A 17767-nucleotide genomic window follows, 5' to 3' on the forward strand; every position below is an offset into this window, starting at 1 on the left:
AGTGATTACAGAGTATTCCAGAGGCAATATGAAGTAGCAATTCAAACTGTAGTTGTATTGTAGTCTTATTTGCCAGTTAACTGAAGTTATAAAACCAATAAACAGCCATTTTACAAGGCCATTTTTTTCTTGTTCCTTAACCGAAACAGTCAGAAGAGAAGGGACTTTTATTACACTGTAGTAATAAAACAAACCGACAAAGTCAGAAGAGAAGATACTTTTATTACACAGAAAAACCTCATTTTTACATTTCCCACATTTTAATTTCATTTTTGTCAGTCTTAACAGAACCTATTCCCTCAATACAATGTTTTCCCATCATTAACAATTCTGTATTACAACATTTGCCACTTTTTAAGTTTTCATGGTGAAAAAATTCTCTTTGCTGATGACAGAAATATCACAGTCACTGAGAAAACAAGAGAACTCCTTGCCGAGAAAGCAAATGAAACTCTCAGGGAAGTTTATGATTGGTCAATAAGCAATAAAATGATATTGAACATAAAGAAAACTAATGCCTTGAATTTAAGTTTGAAGAGGAAGAATGACAATGTTAAATTAAATGTAGATGGCACCTCTATAAACTGTGTAACAAATGCAAAATTTCTAGGAATAAATATTGATTCTCAGGTGAAGTGTTGTGAACACACGAAGGTACTTGCAGATAGAATGTAATCAGCATGTTATTCCCTTGGAATCCTATCATCAGTGTGTAAAATGCAGTATCTTTTAGTTACATATTATTCATATGTACACTCAATTCTTAGCCATGGTATTCTTTTTTGGGGAACAAATGCACAAAATATGAACACAGTTTTCAAACTCCAGAAAAGAGCCATAAGAATAATAACCAAAAATACTAGCTGAGCTCATTGTAAAGATCTGTTCAAAACACTGGAGATTTTAACTGCTTCATGTGAATACATTTACCAGTCAGTTATACACATCAAAAATAACATTGGTAATTACTGCACAAACAGCTCTGTCCATGACCATGCAACACGAGCTAGACTCAACTTACATTTACCAAGCAAAAATAAACATAAAACTCAAAACAGCATTTTCTACCAAGGAATAAAACTGTACAATAAATTGCAAAAATACACTTATTTAAAAAGACAGCTGAAAAGTACCTGTTATGCAGTACATTTTATGCATTGTAGGATTACTTATATAAAACAGAGCAGGGGTTTGATTAAAAAATGTTATACAAATAAATAATAATAATGATTATAAAACGTCCAACATTCCACATAACACCTTCACATTATGTTTTTTTCCTTCTTTTTTCCTTTCTAGAAGTACTTACCCCCAAGCTACGCATAGCACAATACTAACACCTCTTCCTCTTTCTGAGCTCAACGTCTCACTCATTACAGAGGGATGCTGACTCAGTTTTCCAGGATAGCAAATGGGAAGTAGCAGTACAGAAAAAGGCCCAGAGACCGCCAGTGTCTGTGCATTTGTGTGTGTAGTGAGTGAAATGTTATGAAACAAGTGTGTATAGTGTGTGCAGTGACTGATAGTGAGATATGAGTGAACAGTGTGGCATTACATTATTTAATAAGTTATTTATAAAAAATCTAATGATTGTCTCTAACTAGAAGTCCGTAAATGTGTGTGTATATGAATTAGCTTATTTTAAATCGATCTAAACTTGTAAATACTTTTACATGTTCTATATCCTTGTAAAAAGAGATCTAGAGATGAATAAAGCTACTACTACTACTACTACTACTACTACTTCTTTTACATTATCACAGTGCTCAACATTGATTTTTATACAGATTTCTGCAAAAAGTGCATCGTATTCCTGCTCAAAGCCAGCCCTGAAACAATGTAGAAAACACAGGCTACATACAAAGTTATTGATTGTGTAATGTAACATTAGCACAGTAAGCAAGATTTCCAGTGTTTGTGTGTTGGGTCACGGCCACATGTGTTATAGGTTCACAGTATTTGGAAGGGTGGTGCTGAGTCACTGCCTTGATGAGAATCACAATCTGACAACTTCCTTCTTCTCACTGCATTGTATTACAACAGCTTTAATTTAATTTCACAGTCATTTATAAAAATAAAAGCCTTATTTGAACATGGCAGTCTCTATAATGGGCTTTCACAAATTGTTGTTACTTCTATGTGAAACACGCTAATCCATACAAGGCATGCAACCTTAGGTTGGTATGATCTGATGTCAGATGTAAACATTCCTGCTCAATATGCTCCTTAACATCACAGCAATTTCCACCCTCTTTCTCATCCAGGACGTCCTAGAGCCAAGTGACCTCCTTGTCGACTACAAGCTGTAGATTTTGTGTCTGTTGTTCTCTGTTTACAAAGACTGTCAACTTTAGTGTTTTAATCAGTATTGGGTTTCAAGTTTTATTTAGCACAATTTTATAATGATTCTCAATAATAAGTCTGGTGCTTTGTATACAGTGGAGAGACAAGTATAGCTAATTGCTATTAGAAAGAAACAAAAACAATTAATTATTTCAGATTTTTTAAATAGACAAAGTTTAAATTGTTTTATTTTCATATTTTGAACAATGTAAAGAGTATGACAATAAGAGCAATTTATTTATTTTTGCTTGTTGTTTTTCCTATGCTTTCCTGTATTCACTTTCCAGAATTTTGTACTTTTTTGGGTCACTCTACTGAAAAGTGTAAAAAGGCAGTTTTACAGTACTATAGTAATAAAACTGTTAATTATCTGAAATTCATAATACTCCATTATTAATTATTAGAGATCCTTCCACTAAAAGTCACCATTCAGAATTCAGATCTTAAAAGATACTTGAGAATTTGAAGTCTAGAAAAAGAAAAATGTCAGTATTTACAAAGTATAATGTATTCATGTTTCTATATGGAGTGGCTATTGCTTGAGACTGCATATGCTCTTACTTATTTTGATGATAAATCGAGCCAGCAAATTTGCAACCTTCCTTAAAGAATAAATAATGTAATAAATTTCTACCGAATTATTTTATTCATGCCAAGCTTCCAGACAGGACAAGCAGATACATCATTACTTATTTCTGACTGCAAATACATGCCACATTATACAGAGACGGCAAAGAATGTGGAAGATATGTTGAACTTAATGGATGGTATCTTGAAAAGAAGTAACAAGAGTGACACCAACACAAATAAAACAAGGGTAAGGGAACATACTCAAATTTAATCAGATGGTGATGTGGGAATTAGATTAGGATATGAGATATTACAAGCAGTAAATGAGTTTTTCTGTTTTGGGCAGCAGAATACTTGATGATGGTCCAAGTATGAAGGATGTATCACACACTTGGGCAATAGCAAGCAAAGTATTTCAGAAGAAAGTAATTTTTGAGAACATTTGTCATGGAGAAGAGTGGTTTTTCTTAGTCCTTTAAGATGAACATGAAGAGTTTTGGCCACAAGAAACCTCTTTTTGTGTGTGTGTGTGTGGGGAGGGGGGGGGGGGGGGGGGGTTACCGGTTTCAGTCAGTTACTGACCATCTTCAGACCTCATCCCATGTTGGTAGGTGGTGGCAGTGAATGGAGCAGGCACTATGAACTCTATGAATCTAAGATAAATCTGAGTACTAGAAAGTGTTTTCTGAAAGTATTTGCCTACATTGTAACTTTTTACAAAAGTGAAACACAGACAATAAACAGTACAAATGAGAAGAGAATGGAAACTTTTGAAATGTGGTGCTCCAGAAGAATGTTGAATATTAGATGGGTGGATTATGTAACTAATGAAGAAAAGAAAAGAACTTTATGTCACACCTCAGCTAAAAGAAGAGGTGGTTGGTAGGACACAACCTGAGACATTGAGGAATTGTCAGTTCAGTAATTGAGGAGTGGGTGCGGGTGAGGAGGGGACCATTTGTAGCATGAGGCCATATTTTGACTACAGTAAACAGGTTCAAGCTTGAGCTGCAGTACTCACACATTGTAGTCACTTAGCTGTGCAGGCATATACGTACTCTATAGACCTGAATAATAATTTATCTGTAAACCAGAAACAGTTTTTTTACCTACCTATCAGTAACTCAGCACGTCAAGTATTCCATGTATTGCCACCTCTACTCTTTTGATTATTTATATTCTGCCAAATTTTAAAATACACTATAAAACAAAACCAAAAGATACACCATGAAGGAATTATCCAAATGGGATGAAATAAATAGATGTGATGTGCATGCACAGATAAATAAATGATTGCAGTTTCAGAAAAATTCAATAATTTATCCAAAGAAAACGAGCTTCACAAATTGAGCAAGTCAGTAACACACTGCTCAACCTCTGGCCTTCCTCCTCAGGGCATGCCAAATTCTGTCCAATTGGCCCATTATACCGTAAAAATCTGGAACTGGTTGGGGCGGGGGGGGGGGGGGGGGGGCTGCCTATTATACTCCAAATGTTCTCAACTGGGGAGAGACTGGTAACATTGCTGGACAAGGCAGTGTTTGGCAAGCCCAAAGACAAGCAGAATAAACTCTTCCTGTGTGCAGGCAGACATTATCTTGCTGAAATGTAAGCCTAGGATGGCTTACCATGACGGGCAACAAAACAGAGTGTAGAATATCATCAAAGGGCAGCTGTGCCGTAAGGGTGCCATGCATGACAACCAATGGGGTGCCATGAAATGAAATGGCTCTCCAGACCATCACTCCTGGTTGCCAGTCCACATGTGGGTGACAGTCTGGTTTGTTATTCCACCACTGTCTAGGGCATCTCCATGTCTTTTCTGGTCATGGGACTCATCACTGAAGACAATTCTTCTCCTGTTGATGAGATTCCAGGCCAAATGTGCATGACAGCACAACAAATGGGCTTACTGTTGTACAGAGATCATTGGTAGTTGGTGCAAGGAGCACCATAATCTCATCCCCCTTTCTGTGAACTGCCAATTACTGGTTCTTGTGGTCAGTGAAGCACCAGGTGCACATCAGATCAATGATGATGAATCTAGGGCTCTTGAGTACCTCTCTGATGAGTGCTCAGTCCTCTCATTCTGTCATCTCTCTAGGTCGACCGCGTCCTTCTTGATGCTGTATTTGGCCATGGTTCACCCATTCATGCCAATTTCATTGAATAGTGGCATACCACTCCTACTCAGTTGCCAAGCCATTCACTGATTACTCCAACCAGCTTCTTTGAGCCAGCTACACGTCCTATCTCAAATGCTGACATCTGCATATATTGCTCACATGCCTGTCTGTGAGTTATAGTTACTGCCCAACTGAGTACACTGAATGAAATTCGCAAAGACTTCGTGCCCTAGTATCAATGTGCCCCTTGCCAGTAGTGTCCCCACAATTCCACTGCAATGTCACACATTCTTTCATCAGCTGCCAAAGTTACAATTTTACATTGATACTTTTATGAATACCAGTTTGTGGCTAATTTATATAACTCCTTCGTGGTGTTAGTAAAGCATCAAAGGTATTCCTCAAATAGTGTTAAATAATTGTCAGCTTACCAGAGTAGTATACAACTTTGTACTCCTGAATTCTTACTGCCCCAATTTCACCTTCTGGTCCTGCTGCTCCACTATTGGGGTGAAATAACACCTGAAATAACCATGTAATGTTTTCTTAATAAAGTTTAAATACTTTGGTATGGAATTCTACACTCACAGCAGCTATTTCATTAGTAGTTAAAAGCTGATAACACTGTAGATCATTTGTCTTTTGTCTTGGAATTATTAATTTTGATGTTTAAATATAAACTTTCATTTACACATACAGATTTTTCTCTTTATCCTGTTGACCTCAAAACTGAGTACAAATCAGTGAAAAAACTATCATCACATCAAAATTTTAAATAAATTAGAAAATTCCTGCTCCCAAATTAAGAATAATTTTTATAGAGAACAGTACACTAACCTACACATTAAGAAGAAATTGTCCACAGCTCATGGTCTAGTGGTTATTGCTGACTCTAGACCAGGGGTTCCTGGGTTTCATTTCCAGATGGCCAGGGACTTTATTCACTCAGGGACTGGGTGTTGTGTTATCATCACCATCATTTTATCATCATCAAAGTGCAAGTTGGCAAAGAGGCATCAAATAAAAATACTTGTACTAGGTGACCAAACGACCCCACATGGTGTCTCCCAGCCAATAACATCATACAGTCAATCATTTATTGAGAAACTGGCACCATATTATTATCTAAGGCAGACCAACATTTACATAAATGCTGCATCTATGTGGTCACAGTACCAATAGCTGTTGTATGATTACATTTAGGTCTTCAAATACATCCACGCAACTACTAAAAATGAATACTTTTTTTTACTATAAGCATTTCATTTTATTCATTTAAATCATTATCAATGATCTGGAATCAAACATATTTATAGTTATGGTTCACTTCTAGATTTAAAAACATTTTAATTCAAAAGATATTGAAGTGTGACTTTTACTTACTGTATTTTAATCTGACTTTTGCTTACAGGTGGAATGGATCTCTGTGATATGTAATCTGAAAACAGAACCATTTTTTATCATGAAGCAAACTAAAATTGCAAATTTGTTTGACTCCATACCACTGACAAAATTCACAGTGAATAAAATGAAATGCTTATGATGAAATAAATAAGCATTGTTTTAGCAGTTGCAAAGATGATTAGAAATACTTGCAGCATTTATGCACTTTACAAAAGATTTAGAGTAATCAAAACATCCACAGCTCCAAGTTCAAACCCCACCGCTGTTCAAATTTTGAATAAGAATCATCAGCCATGGGAGCCAAAGACTTCTGGCATAAGAAGTCACCCATTGGCCGTGTCAAAGAGGGTGGAGGTGCAGACAGACATTCAGGGCACTCTCTTGCCCTTTGGGTGGGAAACTGTCCATAAAGGCAAAAGAATCAGCAATAATCAGTGACATTAGAATGCAGAAGGCAATGGAAATGTATATTCACAGGACATGTGGCCTGTAATTGAAGAACCATCTCTGGCAAAAGATTCCAGACTAGTCCTGCATTCAGTTCTCTGGAAGAGGGAGGTAACCATGAGAAAAAGACTGAATAACCTGTAAGAGAGTAACATTCTATGACTTGGGGTATGGAGTGTCAGAAGTTTGAATGAGGTAGGAAAGGTAGAAAATCTGAAAAGGAAACTGCTAAGGCTGAATCTAGACATAGTGGGGGTCAGTGACATGAAATGGAAAGAAGACAACAATTTCTGGTCAGATGACTATAGGGTAATATCAACAGCAGCAAAAAATGTGATAATGAGAATAGGTTTTGTTACAAATAGGAAGGTATGACAGAGACTGTTTGCTGTGAACAGTTTGGTGATATGGTTATTCTCGTCAGAATCAACAGAAAAACCAACACCAGCAACAACAGTTCTGGTATACTAGCTGTCATCACAAGCAGAAGATGGAGAGATAGGGAAAGTATATGAGGATATTGTACAGGTAATTCAGTACATGAAGGGAGATGAGAATCTAACACTCATGAGAGACTGGAATGCAGTTATAGGGGAAGGAGTGGAAGAAAGGGTTATACGAGAGTATGGGCTTGTACTAGGAACAAGATATGAGAAATACTAATTGAGTTCTGCAATAAACTTCAGATAGAAATAGTGAATACTCTGTTCAAGAATCACAATAGGAGGAGGTATACTTGGAAAAGGTCAGGAGATACTGCAAAATTTCAGTTAGATTACACTGTGGTCAGGCAGAGATTCCAAAATCAGATACTGGATTGTAAGGTATATCCAAGAGCAGATATAGACAATTTAATAGTGACAAAGCACAGGCTAAAGTTTAAGAGACAAGTCAGGAAGAATCAATACACAAAAAAGTAGGATAAGGTAGTACTAAAGAATGAAGAGATATGCTTGAAGTTCTCTGATGCTACAGACACTGCTGTAATGAATAGCTCAGTAAGCAGTTCAATTGAAGAGGAATGGACATTTCTAAAAAGGAGAATCACAGAAGGTGAAAAGAAAATTGTAGGTATAAAGAAGGTACATGTGAGGTAACCATGAGTAACAGAAGAAACAGTTGACTGAAGAATGAAGGAAATAAAAAATGTTCAGCAAAAATCAAGAATACAGAAACACAAGCAACTTAGGAATGAAATAAATAGGAAGTCCAGGGAAGCTAAGACGAAATGACTGATTGAAAAATGTCAATAAATCAAAAAAGAAATGACTGTCACAAGAACTGATGCTGCATACAGAGAAGTCAAAATAACCTTCAGTGAAATTAAAAGCATGGGTGGTAACATTAAGAGAGCAATGGGAATTCCACTGCTAAACACAGAAGAAAGAGCACATAGGGGGAAAGAGTACATTGAATGCCTCTATGTGAGGGAGGGCTTGTTTGATGACATGATAGAAGAATAAACAGTAGTCAATAGGAAAGACATAGAAGATGCAGTATTAGAGTCAGAATTTTAAAAACCTTTGAAAGACTTAAAATCAAAAAAGGCAAAAGGGACAGATAACATTCCATCAGAATTTCTAAAATCATTGGGGGAAGTAACAACAAAACAAATATTCACATTCGTGTGTAGAATGTATGAGACTGGTGATATACCATTTGACTCTCAGAAAAGCATCACACAAACTATTCTGAAGACTGCAATAGCTGACAAGTGCAAGAATTATCACACAATCAGTTTAACAGCTGATGCATGCAACTTGCCGGCAAGAGTAATAGGCAGAAAAATGGAACAGAAAATTGAGCATGCATTAGACGACGATCAGTTTGGCTTTAGGAAAGGTGAAGGCACCAGAGAGGCAGTTCTGACATTGTTGTTGATAATGGAAGCAAGGCTGAAGGAAAATTGAGCCACATTCATAGGACTTGTCGACCTAGAAAAAGGGTTCGACAATGTCAAATGGTGGAAGATGTTTGAAATTCTGAGAAAAATTGGGATAAGCTATAGGGAGAGGTGACTAATATACAGAATGTACACTGGCTATGAGGGAATAATACAAGTGGAAACCAAGAACTAAGAGCTTGGGTTAAAAATGACCTAAGACAGGAATGTACTGTTCAATCTATACATAAAAAATGTAATAATGTAAATAAAAGAAAGGTTCAAGAGTGAAATTAAAATTCAAGATGGAAGGATATTACTGATAAGGTTCATGACATTGCTATCCTCAGTGACAGTGAAGGAGAATTACATGATGTGCTGAATGGAAAGAACAGTCAGATGAGTGCAGAATATGGACTGAGAGTAAATTTAAGAAATATGAAAGCAATCAGAATAGCACAAATGAGAACAATGAGAAACTTAGCATCAGGATTGGTGGTCACAATGTAGGTGAAGTTGAAATTCTGCTACCTATGCAGCAAAATAACCCATAACAGATGGAGCAGGAAGGACATCAAAAGCAGACTAGTACTGGTGAAAAGGGCATTCCTGGTGGGTAGAAAGCTACTAGCATCAAACACAGGGCTTAATTTGAGGAAGAAATTTCTGAGAGCATATGTTTGGAGCACAGCATTGTATGGCAGTGAAACATGGACTGTGGGAAAACTGGAACAGAAGTGAATTGAAGCATTTGAAATGTGGAGTATAGATGAATGTTGAAAATTAAGTGGGCCAATAAGGTAAGGAATGAGGAGGGTCTGTCCAGACTCAGAGAGGAAAGGAATGTATGGAAAACATTGATGGGATAATAGGACTTCTGTTAATACATCACTGAATAATAACCATGGTATATAGAGGGAGCTATAGAGGGCAAAAACTGTACGGAAAGACAGAGACGCATGTAGCAAATAACTGAGGACATAGGTTGCAAGTGATACTCTGAGTTGAAGAGATTGGCACAGGAGAGAAATTCATGGCAGGCATCTTCAAGTCAGTCAGAACACTGATGACTCAAAACAAACAAATAAATAAATAAATTTTTCTGTGTCTTACAAATTTGCACATTTTGCAATTTAAAACATGAACTCAAAATATTACAGAAGAGAAGAGATACTTAGAGCCTGTTTAAACCAGAGCAACTGTAGCTATAATGACAGTCCCTTATGCAAATACAGTACTGCTTCAGACAAAAAGGATTCACACTCAGAAATTATGTTGGCCAGGAAATGGAACAGTTGAGATTCTTTTTGTCTTTCATTCAATACTATTCTACAGCATAAGTTTCTGGAGCAATGTAGTGTGCTGTAAGAACATTATGGAAAGTTAACAACTGAACATTTTGTATAAGCCTCTTCATGACACTCATAGTTCAGCTGGCACAATGTAACTCTGAAAGCTAGCAAACTTTTTAGTCATGTTTGTTTGCCTATCAGCTACTCAACACTTCTACTATTCAGTGAGTTGTCACTATTACTACTACATTAACAATATAAGGAAAAGTGAGATTGCTGTTCACCGTAAAGACGACTTGTGGAGTTGCAGACAGGCATGACAAAAAGACACTTACACATTACCTTTCAGCCAAGGTCTCCATCAGAAAAGGAACCACACATATGTTCATTTACAGAAGCGAGTAAATCTCAAACGCACATGACCACCGTCTCCAGCAGCACGGACTGAAATTCCGGCATCCTGATCTGAGCTGCCGGGGATGGCAGGCAAGTGTGCATGAGGTTTGTTCACTTGTTTGAATGAATGTGTGTGTGTGTGTGTGTGTGTGTGTGTGTGTGTGTTTCCTTTTCTGATGAAGGATCTGGCCAAAGGCTAATGAGTAAGTGTCTTTTCATTGTGCCTCTCTGCGACTCCAAGTGTCATCTTTACAGAGAGTAGCAATCTATCTTTTTCCTATGTTGTTGGTACTCCAACCTGGAGTTTCCATTGTTTGTTTTTACTACTACATTATTGACATAAGGTGCTTAAGAGATGAAGTTCAGCACTTACTGCCATAAGAGCTATTCAGCACTACTGGAAGCATGTCTGTTTCTCACTTGCAAGTGGTATACATGATCCTAGGAGTAATAAAATAGTAAGCTGATAATCAAATGTTTATTACCGTCAATTAGATCAAACCCTGGCTCACAACTGAAAATCAGACTATTGCATTGTGGGTTGAGAATACACAAATAAAATAACAGAGAACTTATCTTTCAACTGCAAAAAGGACTATGTACATTTATCACATGTGGCTACCCTAACAAGGTATTCAGAGTACATGAAAAAATTTCACATTATTTCTTCACTTTTGTACTATGTCATCCACACAGCATTAAGTTGTAAGGAAATATAATTTTCAGAAAAAGGATCTTCAAAGACATAATGAGTTTAACGTGCTCAGCTAAGCAGTTTGGAAGAGAATATTTTGTTGGGAAACACAAAATGGTGAAATAGGCCAACATAGTTATTATAACATACAATCAAATAGCTTTTTATTCATTTATGTTGTCCAAAATTGTATCAAATCCTTGATTTCACTCTAGTTGAGGTCTTTCCTGAGAATGAGTGCAGTCAAAATGTTCAACTGGAATGAATACATAAATGTATCTGCCAGGTCACTGCACAATCCAAGCATCCAGATTCTACATTTACATCCACTGTGTCTCTAAATATACCCAACATGATTCCTCAGGAATAACATAAGCTTTCTTTCAAGTTTCTCAAAAGCTTTTGTTCAAGTTTCTCAAGTACACAAAGTCTGATCCTTGCCCATCAGACAGAAGTAAGAGTTAGGTAAATATTTGAAGTGAATATTTTACAAAATTGTGAAATTGTAGTTGAAGAAAATTGTCTATACCTCATGAGCTTGCTCCGACTCTCCTGTTAGGATACCTTGAACGTCAATACCATCAAAATATCTGTCTGTTGGTAGTGAGATGTTGCAGACTGCAGCAATAGTTGGAAAAACATCAAGAGCAGACACCAAAGCATTGGACCTACTTCCTGGCTGAAACACAGAAATGATGCTCTATGTACTGACCATATAATTTAGTAGAGTTACAATAGAAGAAACTTTAATATTATACATGAGAAAATGAGCACAGTTAGATAATTACTTGTTCCCATAAAAAAAATTCATGATAAATATTACGATGTGGAACGCATCAACAGAACAAACATAGAACACTTATAGACAACTAAAAAAATAAAACAATGTTTATATGGATACATTCTGGCTATTTAAAGTTATTATTATTATTAATATTATTATTATAACATTAACACTTTCTTGCTAATTGTGCAAGAATTCCAAAAAGCATTTGACTCAGTTTATTTATTTAATTTATTTATTTAGTATCCAATAGATCACACATGTGATATAGGATTTGTCATTTGATTACACGTAACACGTAACAACACATACACATAATAAATGGACAAACATATACAAACATCAAAACAAATTACATACACATAGTACATAAGTAGTGTACAAGAACTTATTACACAAAAACAAAAGTATGTGCTCATGATAAACAATTATAGGTCATGAACTACGCCTTATACACGAAACGTATTACAGATATTTAACAGATTTTTCATAAGTACCATAATTATGAAGTTGGAAACATAATTAAATTAGTTTAAATTTTTTTAAAAATAAGTTCAGGTTTCAATCCACAGTCTGAGACAGGTATTCATTTACACTGTAGTAGCATTTTTCCATCAAGTATTTTTTTACTTCACACTTGAAATTATTTTTGCCTTTCAGTTCTTTAATTTGAGATGGAAGTGTATTTAAAAGCTTTATTCCTAAGTGGCTAGCATGTTTCTGACTTCTAGTTTTTGCTACATAGGGAATGTGGAAGTCTTTACAATGCCTTGTATTGTGATCATGGTAGCTTGAGTTGGTTTGGAGATTGCATTTATTTTTACTGATCATTTCCAGGCATTTAAAAATATATATTGATGGTATTGTCAGTATCTTTAGTTGTCTGAATGAAGGTCTACAGTGAGTTTGTGTTGGGCTGTGTGTCATGATACAAATAGCTCTTTTTTGCATAATTAAAATGTCATTTAGTCTTGACCTGGTTTTTCCCCAAAAACCTATGCCATAGCTTGCAACTGATTGGAAATAACTAAAGTACACCACACTAATACATTCCTTGCTACATACCTTGTATATTATTCTTAAGGCAAAACATGCTGAGCTAAGTTTCTGAGTAAGATATACACTGTGTTCATTCCAGTTTAAATCTTGGTCAATTCACATTCCCAGAAACTTTGTGGTGCACACTTTTTCTATTTGTTTGATATCCAGCATAAGGCACATATTTTCCCCTTGACACTTGCTTCCATACTGTATAAAGTTTGTTTTCTTTGTATTTAATGTCATCTTATTTGAATAAAACCATGACTGTATGTATGAGAGCATTTTTTCTGTGTAGTACACAATGATTCTTTTATATCACTAATTAGGATACTCGTGTCATCTGCAAATAGTAGAATTTTGGCTGAGCTGTCTGGAGCCTGTATATCATTGATATAAATTAGAAATAACAATGGGCCCAGAATGCTGCCCTGTGGAACACCTATTTGGTTCTAATGGCTCTGAGCACTATGGGACTTAACATCAGAGGTCATCAGTCCCCTAGAACTTAGAACTACTTAAACCTAACTAACCTAAGGGCATCATACACATCCATGCCCGAAGCAGGATTCGAACCTGCAACCGTAGCGGTCGCGTGGTTCCAGACTGTAGTGCCTAGAACCGCTCGCCCAACCCGGCTGGCAAGGAACACCTATTTCAATTTGTTTTGGTTCAGATATGAGTTTAAAATTGTGAAGATTGTTGGATGACTTCAGCTCAACAACTTGGGACGTGTTTTGCAGATAAGATTCAAACCATTTTTTAACAGTACCCCTGATGCCTATTGCTTCAAGTTTCCCTAGTACTATTACATGGTTCACAGTATCGAAGGCCTTGGATAAATCTAGATTAATTCCAACAACCTGTTTATTTGACTCCAAATTTCTTACTATTTCTGTTGTGTAGTCCAATATGGCTGTTTCTGTACTGTGCCCTGCTCGAAAACCATGCTGACTGTTATTTATTAGTTTATGTTTTTCTAGATATTTTGTAACCCTGATTTTCATTAATTCCTCAAGCATTTTGGAGAAGGCTGGGAGGAGAGATATAGGACGGTAATTTTCTTTTTTATGTCTGTCACCATTTTTGTATAGAGGTATCACTTTAGAGATTTTAAGTTTATCTGGAAATATCCCTTCACTAAGACACAAGTTTGCTATGTGCGCTATAGGTTTGACAACACGTGGAGCAATTTTCTTAATTATTGATATAGGTATATCATCCAACCCAGAGGACATTTTGGATTTCAAGCATTTAATGACTTTTAGAACTTCATGCTCATCTGTTGGGATTGCCATCATGCTGGTATTTACCATTGGAGTCGCCACTGTTAGTTGTTGCTTAAATTTACTACTTAAAGTAAGGGGAATATTTACAAAATAATTGTTTACATAGTTTGCCATGGCATCTTTCTCTATGGGGATATTTTCATTATTTTTAAGATTGATTTCCTGTTCTTTAGTTTGACCCCCAGTTTCTTTTTTTACCATTTTCCACAAAATTCTGGACTGGTTACTAGCCTGCCTTATTAATCTATCATTACTTAATAATTTTGCTTTTGCTATTACTTTGCGGTAAGTATTTTTGTATGTCCTCACATACTCAACAAACTGCTGATCATGACATGTTTTTAACTTTAAACTTAGTAATTTTGTGGTTTCACTTGATTTTTTTAATTCCGGGTGTAATCCAGGTCCCTTTGGATCCAGATGATCCATAACTCAAAAGCTTTTTTGGGAAACACATTTCAAAGTATGTCATAAAAGTGGAAACAAATGTATTGTAAGCATCATTTGTGATTGTTTGTGCCAAGACCTCTGACCAAACTGCATTTTTTAAATTATTTTTGAACTGATTACAATTTTCAGTAGAGAAAAATCATTTGTACTCCTTTTTATTTTCCTACTCCTTGGGAGTTGCAGTGAGATTAAAGGTTAGTGCATTGTGATCTGATAATCCTATATTCACATTTGTAACTGCAACTTCATGTGTGACCACATTTGAGAAGATGTTATCTATTAGGCTTTCACTGGAATCTGTTGTTCTAGTGGGAACTGATATGTGGGGGAACATGTTGAAGCTTTTTAGTATGTCTAAAAACTTGTTTTTTACTGAACCGTGGACCAATAGATTAATATTAAAGTCACCACAAAGAATTATGGTAGAGTTCTCATTTGATAAAATGTTGAGCATTTCTTCCAAATTCTTAAGAAAGACATCAGTATCTCCAGATGGTGATCTGTAACTTGCTGCAACAATTATTTTCTTCTTTAAACTATATAACTGAATGGCTACTGCTTCAAAATCCTTTTCTATGATTAATGGTTTAGCCTCGTATCTTAACTTAAATTTAAGCTTAGGATTTAGATAAATGCATACACCACCACCTTTGGCATTTTGCCTACAGTACTGACTGGCAAGTTTATATTGGCTTAAGTTTATGCTGTTTAGTTCACTGTCCCTGCACCAATGTTCCATAACACATAAACAATCCATATGGTCACTATTTGCTGCTACCTCAAGTTCAAGGTACTTGTTTTTAAGACACTGAATGTTGAGACTCATAATTCTTAGCTGATTTGAACAATCCGACTGACCTGTGACTTTACACTCTGTTGATGCATTTTCTCTTACACTGTTACAAGATTTCATACCTTGTTGTAGATTCCTCTGCTTGCAAACATTTAGCTGTTTCCCTGTTATGTGCTGTTGTTCACTGTTTTGCCCAGCAAAAATCCTGGCTTCTCAAGGGTGGCTGCCTTCTTCTGGCGTGATGACTGCTCCTATTACCACTGCTGCTGCTGTGTGCTGTTGCAGTGAATGCCAGTGATTCTGGTTGCTTGGTTATTGATGTTGGAACTACTGCTTCTGATGTTGCTGTGAGTGCTAATGATTCTGGTTGGTTGGTTTTTGATGCTGTAACTATTGCTTCTGATGTTAGTTCTGCTGCTGCTGCTAATGTTGGTTCAGTAGTAGGTTCCTCTGTTGCTACTGTTTTTTGGACAGTCCATTTGCATGCAGCTGCTGTTTGTGCTGGTGTTTCTGCTACTGGAGATTTATACCATCCCAGTTCAGTGTCTGTCACTTTGGAAATGCATTTAATTTCTCCCTTATTAAGTTTCCTAACCTGGCCTTCCCATTTCTGTTAAGGTGAAGCCCATGTTTTGTAAAACATTCTCTATCAAGTGTGCTTGAGTCAATTAATTTCACATTACTGAATAGCCTACAACTACTTTTAAGTTTCACATTAATTCTGTGAATTTCCTTATTCACACATGAACATTCAGGTAAATCATGCCTGTTGGTAAAGTTCACCAGTAAAATGTTTGTATTTGACAGTACTAGCAAAACACTCAAGAGCTGCTTATACATTTTCATAGCATTGTTTTCGTAAATGTCTTTAGCTCCAGTGCAAATTACAACACTGTCCTGCTTGTCATAGTTATATTTTACAATGTTTCTCGTCACTTCTTTGAAACCAGCACCTGATTTAACCATGCCTGTGCTTATGCTTATTTTCAAAACTATGATCGCATGGAGATTCAAGTAAAATGTATGCTAGATTGAAGACCTTTCAGTAGGGAGAACACAGCATGTTATCTTGTATGGAGAGTCATCATCAGATGTAGAAATAACTTCAAATGTGCCCCTGGCAAGTGTGTTGGGGCCCTTGCTGTTCAGTTTGTATATCAATGACCTTGGAGACAGTATTAATAGTAACCTCAGACTTTTTGCAGGTGGTGCAATTATGTATGGTAAAGTGCTGTCTGAAAGAAGCTTCATAAATATTCAGTCAGATATTGATAAGATTTCAAAATGGTGAAAAGAACTGTACCAAATAGGACTAAGAGGGGATACTGACTGTTTACAGAGAAGGGCAGCATGAATGGTCACACATTTGTCTGATCTGTGGGAGAGAGTCACAGAGATACTGAAGGAACCGAATTGGAAGACCCTTGAGAATAGACATAAACTATCCTGAGAAAGTCTATTACCAATATTTCAAGAACTGACTTTAAATGATGATTCTAGGACTATACTACAACCCATATGTATTGCTCACATTGGGATTATGAGGATAATATTAGAATAATTATTGTATTCAAAGAGGCATTCAAACAATCATTCTTCCTATGTTCAATACATAAATGGAACTGGAAGAAACCCTAATACCTCATGCTTCTGATATGCCCCTCATGGGCTAGTCCAGCACACAGCTTCAATCTGTCAGGAAATTTCAAAACAATGTGCAGTCTGCACTGACAACACTGGTCATGACAAGCTGAAGCTGTAAATTTGTCAAGAGGTTGAGGAAAGCTAATCTGACATGACCATCAAACTTGGAGACTTATTTTGCAAAATAAAACATATTGCAAAACTGATGTTACTTCTTGAATTTTTTGAATTCAAATTCATCACAGCTGCAGACCCTATCACATTGAAAATTATAGAACTTCTTGAAGTTGATAGAAAACACACATATAAGGTTTTTTGCCAAGAGGAATGTGAGGATTGTTGTTGCTGTTGTGGTCTTCAAGTCCAGAGACTGGTTTGATGCAGCTCTCCATGCTACTCTATCCTGTGCAAGCTTCTTCAGCTCCAAGTAACTACTGCAACATTCATCCTTCTGAATTTGCTTATTATATTCATCTCCTGGTCTCCCTCTATGGTTTTTACCCTCCACGCTGCCCTCCAACACTAGCATGATGATCCCTTAATACCTCAAAACATCTCCTACAAACTGACCTCTTCTTCTAGTCAAGTTGTGCCACAAATTCCTCTTCTCCCCAA

The 17767-nt window shown here is 36.4% G+C and overlaps 1 protein-coding gene across 5 annotated transcripts in view; it reads right to left on the bottom strand.

Moving 5' to 3' along the window:
• The window catches only part of LOC126147433 (arylsulfatase G-like), a 130704-nt gene that overhangs the window by 6387 nt on the left and 106550 nt on the right, over positions 1 to 17767 (bottom strand). For all 5 annotated transcript variants that reach the window (XM_049915697.1, XM_049915692.1, XM_049915693.1 and 2 more), the window contains 2 exons: positions 11684 to 11833; positions 5471 to 5561 (listed from right to left, as the gene is read on the bottom strand). In XM_049915697.1, the coding sequence (XP_049771654.1) occupies positions 5471 to 5561; positions 11684 to 11833 (241 nt within the window). The remainder of the gene's footprint in view (positions 1 to 5470; positions 5562 to 11683; positions 11834 to 17767) is intronic.

This window comes from Schistocerca cancellata, chromosome 2 (genome assembly GCF_023864275.1).
Source record: "Schistocerca cancellata isolate TAMUIC-IGC-003103 chromosome 2, iqSchCanc2.1, whole genome shotgun sequence".
Lineage (NCBI taxonomy): Eukaryota > Metazoa > Arthropoda > Insecta > Orthoptera > Acrididae > Schistocerca > Schistocerca cancellata.